At 34.6% G+C, this 20,796-nt stretch overlaps 1 protein-coding gene and 1 pseudogene across 1 annotated transcript; both read right to left on the bottom strand.

Annotated features, from left to right (window-relative positions):
* Positions 1–4,831: 4,831 nt before the first annotated feature.
* On the bottom strand, positions 4,832–6,267 carry LOC120180671 (annotated as a pseudogene).
* Positions 6,268–10,653: 4,386 nt separating this feature from the next.
* On the bottom strand, positions 10,654–11,269 carry LOC120180661 (60S ribosomal protein L12-3-like). Its single transcript, XM_039185948.1, has one exon. The coding sequence runs from the start codon at positions 11,206–11,208 to the stop codon at positions 10,708–10,710; it is 501 nt and encodes a 166-aa protein (XP_039041879.1). The 5' UTR covers positions 11,209–11,269; the 3' UTR covers positions 10,654–10,707.
* Positions 11,270–20,796: the final 9,527 nt, after the last annotated feature.

Raw genomic sequence — 20,796 nt, 5'->3', positions numbered from 1 at the left:
TTGCATAAGAAACGAAAAAAAACTAAACTGTCTGGTTATAATTATTAACAGGTTTAAGTGCTTAACTCTCTAGTGTTACGGAGTTGTATCTTTACAAGAGAAAGCAGAGTAGCCTCTTCTAAGATGTTATTAACAATCTTGTTAATTGTTTAAAAATGAGAATGTAATTTCTGGAGACATTTTGGTTTCTTCTGCAGTCTTTAAACCTTTGTTATTAACAATCTAATGTCTTCAGCGATATTGTCACCCTATTGACACCAATTTTCTTCAAAATTCTTTGTGCTATGTATGTGACCTCTAATGAAGAAAGTATAAAACCTTTGGTTTTAGACATGAGACTTGTGCATGTGGTTTTGGAGTATATCTCATGTGGAATTATAGGAAATAGGAAGATATGACTTTGAAAGAAATGGTTAATGTCACTGAAATGATGAACCTGTTATTATATAGAATTGCTACACAAGTAGATTCATCTTGCACTTTGAGATATGAATCTTTAGCAACTTGTTGAGTATGCTATTTGCTTTTATTTATGCAGTAAATTTGAACTGCAAAATTGTTCGGACCTCCCTCAACTTGTTTCTGATCTACATGGTTCCAATCTGCTAAAACTCCTCGTTTTCTTAAAACTCGTCATTTTTAGTTAAAATGATCCACCTACCCCAAAATGACCCGGATCATCAAAATCTAATCTCTGAGAATATGTTTGATTCATGTCACGTTCTTACATTATTTTGTTTGATTTATTTTATACTTTATCGGAGTGTGAAATTATAGTATTTAAAAGTAAATTTCATCAAATTATCCTTGTAACATATTTTATATTAGCATGAAATTCATAAGTATTTTTCCCTGATGCCAATGGTGGAGGTAAACTTATTACTGATTTTTTTGGGTATACCAATTGCAACTTAATGGTTTTGTTGATATCAAACGTCTAAATCTACCCCTAATGCATTATGGTTTAGTTGACCAGTTCATAATATCAAAATATCGAGTGGTGATGCAAACGTTAAAAATGAATGTAAAAGTTGTTAGCATCAACTATTCGAGGGTAGTGGAGCAGTTAATCTCACATGACTACTTGATCAGCTCTTAAAGCCGTGCAAGTTGGGGTATCAAATGAGAGAATTACAGTACTCTGTTTGTATCTTTTTACCTCTATTGTTAATGATTATGGGCATAATCTCAGTTGTCTTTCTTGATTTTCAGGTCCTAAATTTTTATGTGTCTGCCATTGCCTCGTATGATTGTGAGGATCACAAAATCTCAAACAGTGGGGAATACTCTATCACGCAATTTATACAACAAATTGAGCCATAAAATAAGATAACGAAAACCATGAACAATAACAAATAAGATGGTTAAAAACATAGAAGAAAGGCTTAATTCTTAACTGACCTAACCTTAGCCTACATTATACAATGGAAAATACTGAAGATCACATGATTTAAGCAGACTGAACATAGCTTGCTCTATTAGCATTGGTTCGACGAACGTTAAGCACATAATAAACGCCCATAGCCAAAAGCACCACAAATGCCAAACCGAAAACAAGGCCAATGATCCCACCGGCTCGGAGCCGATGCCCGGATTCCTTTTGTGCCGATACCTTGCTTTCAAGTGCTTTAGTTCCGTCCATTTGAGCTGCAATAGGCAGTGGCGAGCAATTGGAACCTGCACAAGGGTTCTTGGTGTCTGGCACATGGGTTTTGGGATGGAAGAATTCATATGCCGAGGGCGAGAAGGCCGTGGGATTCTCGTAGGCAATGCCATGGGGAGCTCTGCCTTCACCATTAGCAATGGTCAAAAGAGCCAAAGAAGATAAGAGAAGCAAGAACGAAACAAATGAACTCATTTTTTCTTAAATTGAGTTGCCTTGGAGCTCAACTCTAGGTGCCTTTACAATGGCTTTTATAAGGACTTTTTTAAAGTGGTTGCTGTCGATGCTGCTTGGCATTTAATATTGGGAAGATAAATTATGGTTCCAAAAGTGCAAGTCATTCATTTTCAGCTCTTTGGTTTATATAGAGAACTTCTTTATCTTTCTTAATTAATCTTCATCGACTAATATCATCATTGTGCCTGTGTTTCATATACTTGCTCCTGAAGCCAAGCTTTCTACCTGTCGGGGTTGGCTTCTCAAACACCCTTGATTGAGAACAAAAGCAATTATAATAACTCGGCTACATTATCCATTGTGCACTGAAATGAGAAGAAAATTATAGGCTTATTATCTCAATATTAAGTGGAAATTATTACATCTTATACAAACAGGCTCGGTTAACAATGTTGTGATGATTTTGTTATCGTATTTTGTTTTGTCATCGAAATATGGAGTAATGGGGAGCATGGAGGTTTTACTTAGCTTGAAAGAACAGCAAAGGGCCTTCAAACGCATATTCTATATATTTAATTAATCAATGGCTAGCCTGCCTTCACCATTATAGCAAGACGGGTAAGCATGCAAACCCAAAAGCTACAACTAGTAATCCATTTATTCATATTATTTTTTTCATAAAAACATTTAAAATTTATATTTTTTTATTATTGTGTGGAAAAATAAATTAACGTTGAGATATTTAATCTAAATTGTAAAATGGGATTTTTAATTTTATCTAGGTAAAAATTAAAAGTTTACAATAATAATATTTTAACATTTAAATCACATTAAAAAATAATTAAAAAATTAAATCACATTAAATATTATCTTTTATAAATATGAATAATTTTCTAAAATCAACTCTTAGGATTTACCCTATTTTTTTTTTCTTCTTTTTTCTTCCCTTAGATGTCGTCGGTCTCTTTTCATTTTCGTCTTTGTGATCGACAATGACATCAGTTTAGTGCTGATCGTCGACCGTCAATATTTATTGTTTTTCTTTACTTTATTTTAGTGTATCTTTTATTTTTTTTCCTTGTTTTTATTTTTAATAATTTTGTCTTTATGACACATATTCTTACGCCTTTATGAAACGTTTTTCTCTGTTTTTATGGCATGTTTTCGATCGTTTGGCCGTTATTTTTGTTTATATTTTTTCAGGGTTGGATCTGACATTGTCACCACTGATCAAGATGGTGCTTCATTTTTTTATCATGCTGATTTTTCCTGCTTTGGACCTCGGATTGGATTTGGATACGCGAATTGCATTAATGTGTAGTATTTTCAAGTCGCTCAATTTTGATTTGCGATTTTTCGATGGCCTTTTAATAGCTTCATCTCCTTTTGTGGTCGTTTACCAATGCGATCTGATATGTTCGTATCTACTTTTTATTCAAATTTATTTGATTAGGTTTTTGTGATCTTAAGTGATTAGTTTTTTTGTGATCTTAGTTTTATTTGAATATTTTTTTTTCTTAATTTTTTTTCCTATTACAATTTTTTGAGTTACCCTCGTGGTTTTTCAATTTTTATCTTGACTAATCTGAATCGATTTGTGTTACACTTTTAATTTTGGTGAGTAAATTTTACGATAAATTTTTTTTACATACACATAGACTCAAACTTAAAACTCACTGAAATAATATCAAACAGTTTATCAATTCAACCAATCCTTTAATTGTTTTCGTATTACATTGAATACTTTATATAACCTGCAAAATTCCAACGAACCAATGGTGTGTCTTCCTATGGCCGTAACATTTAAATCATGGGAGTTTTCACGCAGTTGCTTTTGCAGTGGCCCCTTCAACAAATCCGCGAGATTCTTGTTATGTAGTCAATGGGCTTTTAAGGCTTCACATGTTTTAAGCGTTGCACCTCTAAAGTCGCATGATTCATCCATATCTATTCAACATTCCTTTTGGAGAATTCCAGGGTATATATTATTTGACGGTAAATGGATCATATATTTTAATACTTTTTTTATTTTTTCATTTGATACAATATTATATTTTATTTTTATTTTGATATCATGTCGATAAAAAGTTGACAACGATATTAATGTGATTGTTGTTTTGGTAATTCTTATATAAGGGGTATTGAAATTGAATATCGTATCTTTCTATCTATACACTTTATTTTCTGTTGTTTTTTTTATAATAAATTTAAATATCAATTTTAATAAAATAGTAATTATGTCGCTAAACTTAATAATTTAGAGCATGACCCCTTTCACAAGTGACATAGATTCTATATTTTTCTTTCTTCTCAATTTATTTACTAATTAAAATAAAATTATTTAAAAATAATAATGTATAAATTACTGAGGATGATCTATCCTATTATTTATTCAATTGTTATAATTGGGCTGGATCATCAAGACGGGGATTCTATATAAGAAAGGTAAAAGAGGCCCAGACCTTTATCGACCTAACACATTTCAAATTGTATTTTTTTATAATTTTAAATAATATATATTAAGAGGTCATTAAATTATATTAAGATAATTGTTTTGATTATTAAATCTTTAGAAAATGTAAAGGAAACGATTAGTTAATATATTTTTCTGTATAATGCATTTTTATCTTTTAAGACAGAGAATCAGATACATGACATCGATCTCTGATTTCCAATATTCAGAAGCACAACAAAATTCAACTCATCCAACCACTTTTGTGACATCATCGTGCTATTACTTATTCTGGTGCAAAATAGAATTACAGTCAATGCGTAGTTTAATAATTTAAGAGATAGAGGATAGAGATGCTCATACAAAACCTTTATTTTTAATCATTTAGAAATATGCCCCACGGGTAAGAAGAAGACACAAATTAAACGAAACAAAGAAAAGAAGGAACAAACAGGAACCAGCAAGCCAGCCTTGTTGACAAATATACTCCTATTTACAGTTCAATGGCTCTCTCATGGTTCTCCATTTTATTTTTGGAGTTAAATCAAGCATTGCTCCTGAAAGATCCAAGGGCTTTGACGGCTTCTGCTCTGAGGATGTATTGGTGGCAGAATGCAGCAATGGCAGCTCCAATGAATGGTCCAACCCAGAAGATCCACTGAATAATTACAATGAAACATGATCAGCAACTATTATAATATCAAACGGAAACTATATAGTAATATATAGGGGAGGAAGTAATTTACTTGGTCATCCCAGGCCTTCTCTTTGTTGTAAATGACAGCAGCTCCAAAGCTCCTTGCAGGGTTGATACCAGTTCCGGTGACTGAAATCGTGGCAAGGTGAACCATGAACACCGCAAACCCAATGGGGAGTGGTGCCAACGCCTTTTGAATTTTACATGCAAACGAAATTCATCACTCGTGATTTTGAACGTGAGTTGAAAAGGTAATAGTGATGGAGTTATAATAAACATACAGGGACATGGGAATCTCTTGCATTCCTCTTGGGATCAGTGGCGGCGAAGACAGTGTAGACAAGAACAAATGTGCCGATGATCTCAGCACCAAATCCAGTGCCGTTGTTGAACCCAGCTGCGACCTCGTTCGCACCGCCGCCGTAGTTGTTGTAGTAGTAAGTCTTCTGGAAAGCCTTGACCAACCCACACCCACATATTGGCACCCAAGCACTGAGCCACCATGTACATCAACGCTCGGATCAGTGACACCTTTGTTAAAATCAATTAATCTTACGTGTGGAAACAATTAACACATAAGAATTTTGATAAGGTAATTAAATCAATCAAATCAAGCACATGACATAATTATTAAAACCCTTTTACTTTTCAGTTACACATAACACCACTCAAACTTATATTTTCAATAAACTTCTCAATATTACGCTAATCATCACCGTGTGTATAACAATAACAATGATCAATTACTTAAATTATATGAATCAATATTAGAAATTAAAATTTCTAACAACCTTACGTGCCAAAAAACAGCCCAAACGTCACAGCCGGGTTGATATGTCCTCCTGTATATCACAGTCCACGCAGTTTCTTTCATCATGCTGCTCTAAATTTTGTTTGGTTACCAAGAAAAATAAAGAGTTTCTCACCTGAGATACCAGCAGTGCAGTAAACAAGAATAAAGATCATGCCGCCGAAGGCCCAGGGAATACCAAGGATACCGACACCACCGCAGTCAGCGTCAACGGTGTTCTTAGTTGGGTCGGTTTGGACCTTGTAGCCAATCACGGTCAACACGGTGACCTATAAGAAGAGAAGTGTAGCATTGAACTCGGCGATCACTGCTCTATAAAACGACCATTTGGTTAACTCTTTGGGATCGATCAATGGTACCAGTGGTGGATCATGGTAGTCCTTTGCCTCTCCACGTTGCTCTGCTGCAGTCTCGATATCCTTGGCCATTTTCTTGCTTTCCTGAAAAAGGGAAATGGATTGGGAGTTTTGGGTAGCCGTCCAATCCACCTTTGATCTCCAGCTTCTTCGTTTGCGTGGACCCACCATTTGCCATACAAATTACAATTCCTTCTAAATTTTCACCATTGCAGCTGCCATGCCAAACGTTTTGATGATTCGGATAAAATTAGAAGAAAACTTGCTCACGCCTTTTTAATATACCGATAGGTATATAAATTTAAATTTCACCGGTAAATTAAATAAATATTAAAATTGATTACGTTAAAAATAATCAATTTAAATAAAATGTGAATTAGAAAATATATTCAAGTGCATAGTATGTTTATCAAATTTACTGAGAGGAAAAAAATTAAAAGTTAACATTATAAAATTCAATTTGATGTTGATTAGAGAATTTTAGTACAGAAATGTGTTACGAAGTTGATAAACTATTGTAAGGTGTCGAGACCTACATTATATCATATGAATATGTGAAATTAATGATGTGATTGTAAATCATTTTAAGTATCTGTACTCCCTACTTTATAATCACATGTTTACATGTTAAGATTGGATTCAGGAGATATCCCAATGATGTATACGTATTTTCTTTTAGATCTTTAAGGTATAAAAATGTATGTTTTCTTTGATTTAAAATAAAAGATAATAAAATAAGAGCGATATATTGGACATACATTTCTATCGTTCATTGCATAAATATTTGGTAGATCATACAGTATCAAATAAGATTTATGATTATATAGATATAAAAAAAATATCCTAAACTGTACGGACATGTTAAAAATTCATATCAGAATTGTTTTTAATTTTTAACCCCTCAATCTTATATTATAGTTTTTTATTAACTGTATTTACAATTAAATAATGCGTTTTAACATATATTTTATTAAAATTAAATAGTTCTTTAAAAATTAATATTAAGCTTCCAACTATTTATTCTTTTATTTATTTCCTTTGCCTCCTGTCTTTCTGGTTCATGGCTATGAATAAGCCACGTGTCATCATTTCAATCGTGGAACTTTTTGGCACTTAATGGTGACACAAGTAAGCCGGGCGGTGCCGTCTTTTTATTCCCATTAATCCAAACATAATGTTAATGGCCTTATATGTTGTTAAAATATTTATATAATTTTTGAGAGTTTAAATATTAATATTACAAATGAAATAAATTAAATTAAAATTATTTTTTATAATTCATATTATAATATTTATCTCAATAACTATTAAAAGGTATAAAGAAAACATTTTAATTTATTTAATTGTTTTCAAACAAACATGGTATATCATTAACTTGATACTAATTTAATTAAAAATTTAATATTCATAAAATTTTGAAAAATGATAATTTTTTCCTATCATTCTAGAAAACCCTTTTCTTTTTACATTTGGTTGGTTGATTTATAAATCATAAAAACAATAATTTATTAAACAAAGCAAAAAGTGATTACATAAACTATAACGATAATACATGATTATCAACATTTGAGTGCTTCATTTTACGTCTCTTAAAAAGTTCCTTTCGAGAACCAGGACGCTAACTCCAACCTAGCCTTAACCAAAAAGCTAATCGGTCTTCATCAATCCATCATCCCCATCTCCATCGTCATCCTCCTCGTACTCTTCCTCAGCTTGCTCTTCTCTGATCGTCTCTAGTTTTGGAATACTGGAAGGCCTTGACGGGAAATCAATGAGGGATGGAGGGGCAGCCTCGATCCAAGGCCTCATCATATACTCTCTTCCTCCGATGGGATAAAGAGAGAGGGAGCAGGACAACACGACTCACAATGGCAAATGCAGATTTTGGTTTTGCACAAATGACTTGTTGAAAATGTTCGTGTTTATATACAGAAAAACATGTCGGAGATGATAACGAAACTATTTAATGGTCGGCAAGTAGCTAACCCACGTGGACGATGATTAAGTGAGGTGACAACCTAAGTTTTGACGGGTAAAGGAAAGGAAGAAGATATTTATTTTTCTACAAATTTGTTGGGAAAAGTCTATTATTAGAAGCAAAATTGTTCAACTAGATCCTAAAAAATATAAAGACCAATGCAACCAAGATTTTCAATTTTGGAGTTATGGGAATATAAATGGCACCTCCAACAGAATCTGCGCCAGGGAAATATCAAACAAGAAAATGATGGTACAATAGGGTGAAAAGGTGCACCAACAGGGAAATCATAGCCCCGCAACAGGTGGCAGAATCAAGACTCTAAATAGGTAAAGACAAACATTTCGCTTTCCTCTAAAAGTGAACTTTGTCTTGACATTGACAACAAATATCAAGACATTTAGATGCTGCCTACAGAATGGGGAAGAGGGAAGGGAAAGACTGAATAGGCCGACAAGTATTCAGCTAAAAATCCATCAAAATTTAAACACCTTACAATATTAAACAGAAATCTTGGTGTCCAGGTTAAAGATAACAAGCTTTCTTAACGGCTCGGATCAAGGATAGGCAGACAGAAATGGAGTTGTTCGATGCACAGATTCAACCCGTGCTCCTACCTTTCCCCAAAGGCTCAAATCTTTGCCAGTTTTGAGGCCAACAAACATCAACTTACAAATGCTACCATTCTCCTATTTTGAAGAAGCATCAAACTTTTCCAAGTCAGGGTCATACAGTCATAAGAGCCAAAACAAGTAAACTGCCCTTTCCCTTCCCTTTAAAAGTGAATTTCAATGCTTTGTCGTTAAAAAAAGGACCAAAAAGATCTATACGTTTAGAAGCTACCTATGGAAAGGGCAAAGGGAAATACTGAATAAAAAATATCTAGACATTTATGGAAGGAGGAAAGGAAAATAACGAATTGATAGGGGATATACTGGGATATATTCAGCCATAAATCCAACCAAGTGCAAAAGCCACCATTCTAGAACACACAAAAAATATCCGAAAGAGATTCAGTCCAAGCTAAAGATGATAAGCTTTCTGAATGACTGAGAACACAAGCAAAAACACACAAGGATATGCATGAAAAAAGGGAGTTGTTCTAGAACACGAATTCAACCAGAGATCACTCCATCCCAAAGCTTTCACCTATTTTCAGGCCATTGAACATCTACTTACAAATATGACCATTCTCCTATTAAAGCAGCAGCATATTGATTTATGGTCATACAATTGAGTCTGCATGAATTACAGATCGAGTAACAATGTAACAGAAACAGTACCATTCTTCCTACAACAAGCAATATAAAATGAAAAATACAATCTCAAGCAACAATGAAATACACTTAAAATCTGAAGTTAATCATTCTTAAGAACAAATTTCTAACCGTTACAACAAAGTTTCAGGCTGAAACACCTTTTGCACGGTGCTGCAATTGTCATTCAAAAGCAACTCAATAATTATTAAACTGAGAAGGAAATAATTACAAACTAACGGGCCTAAATCACAACTGAACAAAAACTCAAAGAGAGCTTTTCCCTAGACATGCATGTTACCATGTGTCAGTACATTGTATGGATCCATCACCAGGGACTGATCTAGTATCAAATGTTTCCAGGGGCAAATTGAGTTGGCTCAAAACAATAGGGACTCATTAAGTACTTAATATCAAAAAAAATGGAGGGGGCAAAAGTCTAATTTAACTTAAATCTAAACTGATAGTCGTAGGACCTAAAATGCCTTTAGAACAAAATTTTTTATGTGCCTCGCCTCTGTTCATCATAGATTCTGGATACAACATGAACAAAGAAAACACCATTTTTCACATGAAAATTGAAAGTATCAATGCCTAACAATTAAGCAAAGTTTTCACCAAACAAATTAAACAAGAGCTAGACACATCAAGTGCTGATTGCAGCGCACAAAAGCAGAAAAGAATAGGCTAGTCTAGAACTTTTGTAAAGAAACTGAGACGTGAATCTAGAACAGGAAAAGAATGCAATTCATAGACATCATCACAACAACATACTTGTTCCATGTTCTACAATCAAACCTAGCCAACAGAATCTAACAAGTTAAGCATTCATTAAGAAACCAATATATTCTTAGCCACAACATCCAAAAACATCCATTTAAAGACATCTCAATATAAAAAAAGAGCTAAAAAATATGGCAAGTTGTTAACGAGAAGACTAATGTGATTGACTGCCTTCAACAATCAACAACCGATACTCAACAGATATGGGACATTTCCCAAACAAATTTACCACCAAAACTTGCATTTTCGATTCATTTCTTATTTATCAAGTTGAAACACTATCAAAGCGCAGATTTTTTGTTCATTTCTTACTTACCAATCACAATACTAGCATTTTAAATAGACAATATAAGCAAAAGGAACAAAAAAAAAAATCAAGCATCCATAATACTTGATATCATCTAAATTCAACTTAAAACGACCTCTAAATTAAATATTCGCAAGTAGTTCAAAATCTTAAAATTTAATATTTTTTTTAAGAAAAGACGAACACGAGAATAATCGTAAATCATAAAAACGAAAGAACGAACTTTCTCACTCCAAAGGAACATCAACATCTCCATCATCGATCTCCTGCTGCAAATCCTTAGGGTCTTTCCCATCAACCGTACACCCAACGGAAACGCAGGTTCCCAGAATCTCCTTTACTGTCCCTCTCAAATCCTTAGCCATCGACCTCGGTCTCATTATCTTAGCAATTTCGATGACGTCATCCAGGCTGATGTTCCCGTTATGCTTGATGTTCTTGGTCTTCTTCCTATCCCTCTCCGGCTCCTTCAAGGCCTTGATTACAAGAGCCGCCGCCGACGGAACCACCATGACTTTAGCCTGACGGTTCTGGACGGTGAGCTTGACAGTTACGCGGAGACCCTTCCAGTCCTTAGCAGTTTCTTTGGCGATGTCTTCACCGATCTTTTTGGGAGAGAGACCAAGGGGACCGATCTTTGGAGCGAGAGAACTGGCTGCTCCAACCTCGCCACCGGTGACGCGGACGAAGACGTCGACGACTTGGGTTGGGTCGAACTTGGGCGGCATTGTTGGGCTTGTTCTTTGATGTAGGAGAAGACGTTGGCTAGGGTTTTCAGATATAGAAGATTGAAAGTTGGGATAATATAGCTAGGGCTTTTCCAGTTTAATGACCAATTTAACCTTATGCGAGTCCTGAACAATGAGAAATAACAAGAAGTAGGGTTGGTTTATCTTTGATTATCATACTAATCATATTGTTATTGTTATGATATATTTAAGTTTTTTAAAATTATGAAATTATTGATATCGGTGGTTAAAAGGAGTAATTTTCTTAAAATTTGTAAATTCAAGCAGTTATATATGTGATGTATGTGTATATTATCAATAATTAAAAAAGATTTTTAACAGATATTATCTTGTAATCATCTATATTATTATTTTTTTAAAAAAAATTATGACTCCATTTAACCTATTAAGTTGCCTTAGTACTTAAAAGGAGTTAGTTATCTCTAGAGGTCATAGATTTGAGCAATTACATCTGTAGAGTGTATGCACGTTGTCAATAATTAAGAAAAATTCTGAACAAATATTATCTTGTAATCATCACAAACTATTCAAAAAACTATGAACCACTAAGTGACTTCAATGATAAAAATAAATATTTGCCATAGAGGTCATATGTTCAAGTAAAAGTATTTGCAGATTGTATGTAGCTTCCTAGTCAATTGGATAAAATATTTTGAACAAATATTGCATTGTATACTTATTTTTATAATAATTAATTTAAATTAATTGATCATTAAATTAAATATTGATAACTTATAATTGATTTATTGAATTTGAGGCTTCATATGTGAATATGTGGAACGTGATCCTTAATAGTATGTAATTGCTTTATAATGTTTGGTATGAATTACACTTTTATGGAGAATAACGTTCTATATGATCTCTAAAATCATTTCATGAGTTCCTTTTATTGTTAAATAAACATTTGAGGACTTAGGGATGATCATACATTAGGTCAGGTCGAGTTTAGCTCATCTGAACTCGGCCCAAAAGTTAAAACTTTCCACTTGATTCAAAACAAAATTTTATTTTTTAGGAGAATAAAATTCTCTTTTATCATTGAGATTGTTTGATGCGTTCAAAATCACAAGTTTCCAAAATATAAAATCAATCTAATCAATCAAAATTCGGTAGGTCCAAATGAAATAATCATTTCTACATATAATTGAATAACATTATTAATAAGAATTCATAAAACTATTTTCTTAAGCTTTCAAAAAAATAGAAGAGAACAAAATGGAGGACGAACGCTCTGACCAGGAACACGATCTGTTAATGAGAAGTAAGAAAAAGATTAAAGCAATTCTATCTAATGCAGAAGCAAATAGTTTGGATGATATGGAGATTGTCGACTCAGGAACCATCTCGCTTCTCGAGTCTAAGAAGACGGAGGCTAATGTGATGGGAAAGTCTTCTTATTAGAATATGTTTTTAGGATAAAGTCTGATTAATGGATTTCAGGAAGGTGATGAGTTTGGACCTCTCGATAAGAATGATGATTTAATTTCAATGGGAGTTAAGAATTCTTGGTCGACGATAATGACATCAGCTAAGTTTAGGGCTAGTCTCCACGTTCGATGGTTGGATTGCCTGGTTCTAAAACTACTCGAGAGATCTATCGGTTTTCGAGCCCTAGATGAACGACTTCGAAAGAAGTGGATGCCGAAGGTGGACTATTAATTGATTGATGTTAGGAACAACTACTTCTTAGCTAAGTTTTTAGCCTTTGATGATCTCCGTTTTGCGTTAGAAGAAGGTCATTGGATCATCTACGGTCATTATCTTACGATACGCAAGTGGTTTGCTGATTTCCACTACCATTGACTCAACTACAGTTTGAGTTAGGTTCCCTGGATTACCTGTGCAATAATATAATTAAAGAGTATTATTTGCAATGGGGAATTCTCTCGGACGTTCTCTAAAGGTAGAGCATAACACGAGTTATGCCTTAAAGGGAAGATTTGTTCTTGTTTGTATGGAAATTGATTTTCGAAAAGCTCTGCTGCCAAAAACTGAAGTGGATGGAAGATGGTATTCCATTGAGTATGAAGGATTATCGTTGATTTGTTTTAGTTGTAGTAAGTTTGGTCACCAGGTCTGTCCTTCATCCGATGAACAAACAAAGCTGGTAGAGACTCAAGGGAATGTAGCTATGGAAACAAAAGAAGGTTTACAACCCACAATGATTCTGATAAGGCCAATTCGTCGAAGGACACCAAAAAATTGATTTCGTCTAACTTCAGGCATTGGATGATTGCTCAACTCCGTAAAACAAGGAGAAGCTCCAATAATTAAGGAGATGTGACTAGTAAAAACAAAAATCTTTGAAGAGTAAAAGTTGGATCAAGATTCTCTCCTCTTGAGAGTATCCTTGAAGAGAATGAATCAAATAAGGAACATGATAATCATTGATAAGTATCGTTTTACTGTCAAATAAATTTTTTAATCTCAAAAGAAAGAAATAAAATAGTAGTAGAGAGAAGAAGGGTCGATCCACAGGGACTTTGAAGCTGCTAATGTAGAAGGCATTTGATTCTTGTGTTAGGTGAAGATTTAAGAAAGAATTGGAGGATTTGTTTGAAAGATTGAAAAGAAAATAAAGTTTTTAATTTAAGAAAATTAAAGAAAGTAAATGGATATGAAAATTCAATATAGTAAAAATAGCCTCAGGATTTTGTTTTGTCTCAACTCCCGCCAATCATTGAATAAGATTTTTTACTTCGGATTTGTAACACTCATAACATGTATACGTCTCGAAGTACGATTTATAGAAGTTACATTAACATTTTAGACATTCATTGATCATAAATGCTTAATTTTTTTTTTGTTCACTTTTAAACATTTTCTATTTTAACTTAAAAACTTTTTCCTTATTCCTATAAAATCATAAAATAATATTTGATCATTGAAAACGAAATAGATTTTAAGTAGTAATTAGACAGTTTAGTACTGTTTCATAACTATATAAAGTTGTCTAAATACTTCTTAATTTAAAAACCATTTAGAACATAAAGTTTATACTATTCATTCATAAATACAATGATTCATAAATATTATTCATTCATAAATATCGATACTCCTGGTCTGTGGTATCGATACTATTCTGGGTATTGTTACTAAATTTAGCTTCGATGTTTTGAAAAATACCTAAGACCGATACCCATGTTAGAGAGTATCGATACTCTACCCTAGGTATCGATACTCACATAATTATTGATACCAAAAGTGGCTACTGGAATCTGCTAAGTGAATTTGGTATTGATACCAATCTACAAGTATCGATACCCATTGCATGAGAATCAATACTTCTGGCCTAAAACCACTTTTGTTTTAAGCGTCTGAAGAACATTATAGGTATTGTTCTTCTAGTACCGATACTCGTGCTTAGAAATACCCTATTTTGAGTATAAAAATGCCTCTCTAACACTCCTATAAGTCCTATTGAGGTCCCCAAAAGTTATTAAAGTGTTATGTCTGATTATAGGAGTCATAATAAGTCCATAAAAAATGTTGAATCTACCATGAATATGCTTCATAACTCATGCAACCTATCAAAACACATCTAGTGTCCTACATGTGGTATACTTGAGCTAGAAGTGAGTTACCTTAAATCCCTAAGCTGCTATAAACACCCGAGGTTCAACCAAGAGCGAGTCTTTCATTTCTCTTGCACTTGGAGCTTTCTCCAACTAAGCAAATAATCAAATGCCAGAATTAGTAAATTATTTGGAAGTTTATAATAGGTTTAGAAACACATCTAGGATAAAATCTCCAAAAAAACGAGCTGAAACACCGTGGGTTCCTAAAACCCCACTAAAACCCATGGATGGCCATTATCACCAAAACTTGTGTTTGAGGGCTAGAATCGAAGCTCTAGGAGTGGTTATTTCGTTTCTCACCTTATCTAAACCAGACTAGAATTGTAGACCAATAAAATTTCCACATTTGCTCAAGCTTTTAAGGGAAAGAGGTAAAGTTTGAAGGTAGAAGAAAATGAAAAAATAGAGTTGAGAAAAAAAGAATGACAAACGTGATATCATTCTTCATTAAAGGATTTCAGCATTTGAAAATAAAAAGGGTACAATTACTCCTTTGGTCACTTTAGCTTTGCCCAACTTTTAAAAATGCTCTCTTTAATCCTAGTTGGGCCAAAACCGAGCCCAACCTAATTCCCATTTGGGCCAAACTTTCCTATAAGGCTTTTGGGGTTAATTTAAACACTATAGGGTTAACCCAAACTACTAACCCAAAATTCAAGGGGTTATAACTCTCTCATCCTATATAGAAATTTTGTCCTCAAAATTTACTTGGATAAAAGAGGTGAGGGTACTGAAGCTGTATGTCCTCCTCAGTTTCCCAAGTCACTTCCTCGACGCTATGGTTCCTCCACAACATATTCACTAAAGGAATCCAATTGTTCCTTAACTCTTTTACATCTCTTGTTAAGATTCTGATCGGTTCTTCCTCATTGGTCATGTCTGGGCTCACCTCGATCTGTTCTAGGGGTAAGACGTGAGATGGATCGAATAGATATCTCCTAAATATTTGTACATGAAACACATTACGAATGTGCTCTAGCTATGGTGGTAAGGCTAACCAATACGCAACTGGCCCAACTCTCTCGAGTACCTCGTAGGGTACTATGAAGCATGGGATCAACTTTCTTTTGCGCCCAAAATGAAACATTTTTATCCATGGGGAAACCTTGATAAACACCTTGTACCCCTCTGTAAACTCTATATCCTTACGTTTATCTGCATAAGATATATGTCTATCTGAGGCCTCCCTCAACCGACTTTGAATTATCGAAACCTTTTCCTCAGTTTCTCTAATTAAGTCTAGACCCACTATCTTGCCCTCACTAAGCTTTGTCCAACATAGCAGAGTTTTACACTCGTACCCATAAAATGCATCACACAGATCCATCTAAAGGCTCGACTAAAAACTGTTGTTGTACTCAAACTCCACTAATGGCATGTGGTCCTCCCAACTACCCTCAAGATCTATAATAGTGCACCCAAGCATGTTCTCTAAGATTTGAATGACACGTTCTGACTAGTCATTTGTCTGAGGGTGGAAATAGGTATTGAAGTTTAGTTTGGTGATTAGGGATTCATGAAGGGCTTTCTAGAAACGAGAAGTGAATAGATGGTCTATATCAAATATAATGGAAGTCGATACCCCGTGCAACCTCACTGTCTCATAGATGTACAACTGAGCTAACCCCTCTAAGGTATAATACATCCTAACCAAGAAAAAATATGTTGATTGGTTAAACGGTTAATTATGACCCAAACTACATCGTGTCTCTGTTTGTTCATGGGTAACTCGGTCACAAAGTCCATGGTCACTTTGTCTCATTTCCACTAAGGAATCTGAATGGGCTGAAGTAATCCTGAAGGAACCTAATGTTTTGCTTTAAAATGTTGACACACTAAACATCTATGTACAAATTTTGACACTTCCCTTTTCATGCCCAACTACCAGTACAATTGTCGAAGCTCTTGGTACATCTTGTTACTGCATGGGTGAGCTGAAAATAGACTAAAATACACATCATGAAGGATCTTAATACACAATTGAATGTATGAGGGTACACATAATCGACCCTTGAAGTACAAAACATCCCTATCGTGCAACTTAAAACCTGGTGCCTCGCCTTATTAAACTTGCTCAACCTGAGCCTTTAACTGATCATTTGAACTTTTTAGCCTTTTTGTCTCGCCTACTATCTCTGGCTCAACTCGTAACTTGGCTAACAAACCACATTCACTAGACAAGTTCAACTGTTCTAGGAGAGCTTTCAACCCTAACTTGACTTTCTACTCAAGGTGTCTGCCACAACATTTACTTTACCTTGATGGTAGTCTATCACACAATCATAGTCCTTAAGCAACTCAACCCACCAACTCTGCCTCAAGTTCAACTCTTTCTGGGTGAGTAGATACTTGAGACTCTAGTGGTCAGTTAAGATGTGACATTTCTCACAAAAAATGTAGTGTCACCAAATCTTCAAGGCAAATACAACTGCTGCTACCTAAAGGTTGTGGGCGGGATAATTGTGCTCGTGAGGTTTAAGCTGATAGGATGCATAAGCTACAACCTTACCTTATTACATCAAGAAGTGTCCAAGACCATTCAACGAAACATCACTAAAAACTGTAAAGTTGTTACACGACTTCGGTTGGGTCAACACTAGGGCCCGAGTCAAGATGGTCTTTAACTGTTCGAACATCTTTTACCGCTTTTTATCTCACACAAAGGGAACTCTCTTCTGAAGTAATTTGGTTAACGGGGTAGCTATCATCAAGAATCCCTAAACAAATAGACGATAGTACCCGGCTAAACCTAGAAAATTACGCACCTATGGCATATCCTTAGGTGGCTCCCATTCAACTATGGCCTAAATCTTTTAAGGGTTGACTCGAATGTCATCTGCTGACACGACATGAACTAGAAATGAAACCTCCGGTAATTAAAACTAGTATTTTCCAAACTTGACATAAAATTTACGATCTCATGGTGTCTAAAAAATAATACGGAGGTGTTGATCATGTTCCTCCTATGATTGGGAGTACACTAGGATGTCATCTATAAACACCACAATGAATTAATCTAGGTAGGGGTGAAATACTCGGTTTATCAAGTCCATGAATACCACTGTGGCGTTGGTGGGTCCAAACAACATTACTAGGAACTCATAATGACCGTACATTTTTCTAAAAGATGTATTCGCCACATCGGCATCCTTGACTTTCAATTGGTAATAACATGACCGCAAGTTGATCTTGGAGAACACACACTCTCCCTTGAGCTGGTTAAAGAGATCGTTTATCCCAGGAAGTGGGTAACAATTCTTGATGGTTAACTTGTTCAACTACTTATAGTCGAAGCACAACCTCATCGACCCATCATTCTTTTTAACAAACAAGTCTGGCGCTCCCCACATATAGATGCTCAGTCGAATAAAGCCCTTTTATAACAACTCTTGAATATAAGCCTTTAACTCCTTCAATTTTATCGGTGTTATGCGATAGGGAATAATGGACACCGAAGCTGAATCTATCATTACCTCAATGCCAAATTCTAGTTCATGGGTGGACGGTAAACCCAATAACTCTTATGGGAATAAATCAGGGAAATCTTACACTACTCTGATATCTGTGAGTATTGAAACTGAAATTCGGGTGTCGACCATATGAGCCAAGAAGGCCTCACATCCTTGGTCAATCATCCGCTAAACTTTTATAGTTGACAATAAGATCCTCGATTGGCTTGAATTCTCGTTAGTCGTCACTAACTTGGTACCATTATCTACTTTGAGCTTAAGGTGTCTGGCTATACACTTCAAACTAATTTCATGTTCGATTAACCAATCTATACACAAGATCATGTTGAACTCTTAGAAGGGCAACTCTATCAATTCTACTAGAAATGTCTGACCCTGAATTGCTACTAGACATCATTGAAGAATCTTGTCTATCAGGACATCTAAACCTAGAGGACTCAATACTTGAACTCCTATCTCTAAGTCTTCAGCTAGGATTTCTATCTCTTGAACTAGGTCTGAACAAATGTAAGAGTGGGTGGAATTGAGATATACCAATGTGGTAACTATAATGGAAAATACTATGAAGGTACCTGGTATCACATCTACTGCATCATACTCCTCCCTAGCTTTCACCGTATATTGCTTGGAGGCTACCCTCGACTCTACACTGACCATTTATTTGGTTGTCCCTTTTCTCTGTTATGCAGATGTAGTTAGAGCTGGGTATATGGGCTAAGGCCCGCGGGCTACTTGTTTAACCCGCGATCCGTACGGGCTTCGGGCCTCAAAAATTGAAGATCGTTTAAATTGCGGGCTTTTTTAGCCCGGACCGTTAAACCCGCGGGTTTAATGGGTATAACCACGGGCTACCCGCGAAACCCGCTAAAGCCCACTTAATTTAAAATTCATAAAATTTTAGATAAAATAAACTTAAAGAATTTTATAGAAAAAGAAAATAAATTACCTATAAATATGATGTTACTTATAACTATTGTAGTTCTTAAATTTATTAGGACGTTTGTCATAATTTTACCGATGCTTGATATTTTTTTCATTTAAATATACATCATTATCATTTTGGTATTTAAAGATTTTTTTTATTTAATTTTGACCTTTATTTTTTTCCATGAAGTATGTTATCCATTTTGTTCTTTAATTATAAAAAGTCACGTGATATTCTAATAATATATCACATGACACGTAATATTTGGATTAAAAATAAGAAAGAAAAGTAAAAGAAAAAATTGAAAACATATTTTTCAACATTTAAAGACTTTTACAAAATAAATATATTTTAACAAATTAATGACTTATATTTTATCAATTTTAGTATAACTGTATCTTTCAAATTTACTCTTATACTGTAAGTATTTTATTTTATATTTTTCATATTATGTTTTAGTCTTTCTATAAAGTATCCATAAAATACAATTATTAGGACCACTTGACAACTTTCTTGTTAGATTTGTATAATGTTTGACTTTGTTGAATTTTTATGTTTGAATTTCTGTTTTCATAATTCAGACACTTCTGTATCTTCATATTATAGCCTTGAATAATCGTGTTTTATAAAAGTGTAATGTGGTTATTGTTTTATTTGTTTTTCAATTTGGTGATATAAGTGAATATTGTTTTTTTTAATTTGAGTTTAAGTAATTATATCATTATATATATATATTAATAATTAAAAAAATTTAAAAAAATATTATTTTATAATCATTTCCGACTATTTAAAATAAAAATTAAATATTATTTATTATTTTGACGGTGCTACCTTCATTTTCAAGTTGTTCGATCATTTTTAAAGGTGTAGTAAGTTAAAACATTATTTTTTATTGCATTTAAAGCATTTAAAATTATTTTTATTAAACGGGTCGCGGGTAAGCCCGTTTAGGCCGCGGGTTAAATGGACGGGCCGCGGGCCTTAAAATTCAAAACCGTTTATGAATGCGGGCTTTTTAGCCCGCACCGTCAAAACCCACGGGCTAAACGGGCGGGTAGCCCGTATACCCACCTCTAGATGTAGTATTACCACCCTCACTAGTCCCCAGCCTCTCTGTACGAACGATGTTGATCTCTGAGTCGACACTGGAGTCACTCCTTGAACCTACGGAAAATCTCTAACAAAGTGGTCTAGGGAGTCACAATTGAAGCAACCTATAGATCCCTACTAGCATGTCTTCGGGTGTCTCCTCTCGCACTGAGTATAGATCAGATGGGTGAAGACTCTCATTGAATCATTTGTGCTCACACTGGAGACTAACATCATAGGTCTCGTCCTAGACTCAGACCTACCTCCACGGTCTGAACTCTGACCAACTCTTCTTAACTATATTGTTGGGGGTTTCCACGAACCTTGACTATCATTGGCTCTCTTGGACAGAATCTACGATGACTTCGTCAACTCGGGGACTCTCCTAGTTTATCTCACAGTCTCAATGGACTGTCTAGCCCTCATACTCATGACCCTTTCAATGATCTTCGCCTAACGGGATAACTCGACAAAGGTCCTAGGAGGGTGTACTGCAAGGTATGAT

Source organism: Hibiscus syriacus, unplaced genomic scaffold (genome assembly GCF_006381635.1).
Source record: "Hibiscus syriacus cultivar Baekdansim isolate YM2019G1 unplaced genomic scaffold, ASM638163v2 tig00003715_pilon, whole genome shotgun sequence".
Taxonomy (NCBI): Eukaryota; Viridiplantae; Streptophyta; class Magnoliopsida; order Malvales; family Malvaceae; genus Hibiscus; species Hibiscus syriacus.
The sequence above is the reverse complement of the archived record's forward strand: the minus strand, read 5'-3'. Positions and strand labels throughout refer to the sequence as shown.

Bases quoted from the DNA above. Each gene is read 5' to 3' on its own strand.
- LOC120180661 (XM_039185948.1), bottom strand. From the start codon at position 11,208: ATGCCGCCCAAGTTCGACCCAACCCAAGTCGTCGACGTCTTCGTCCGC.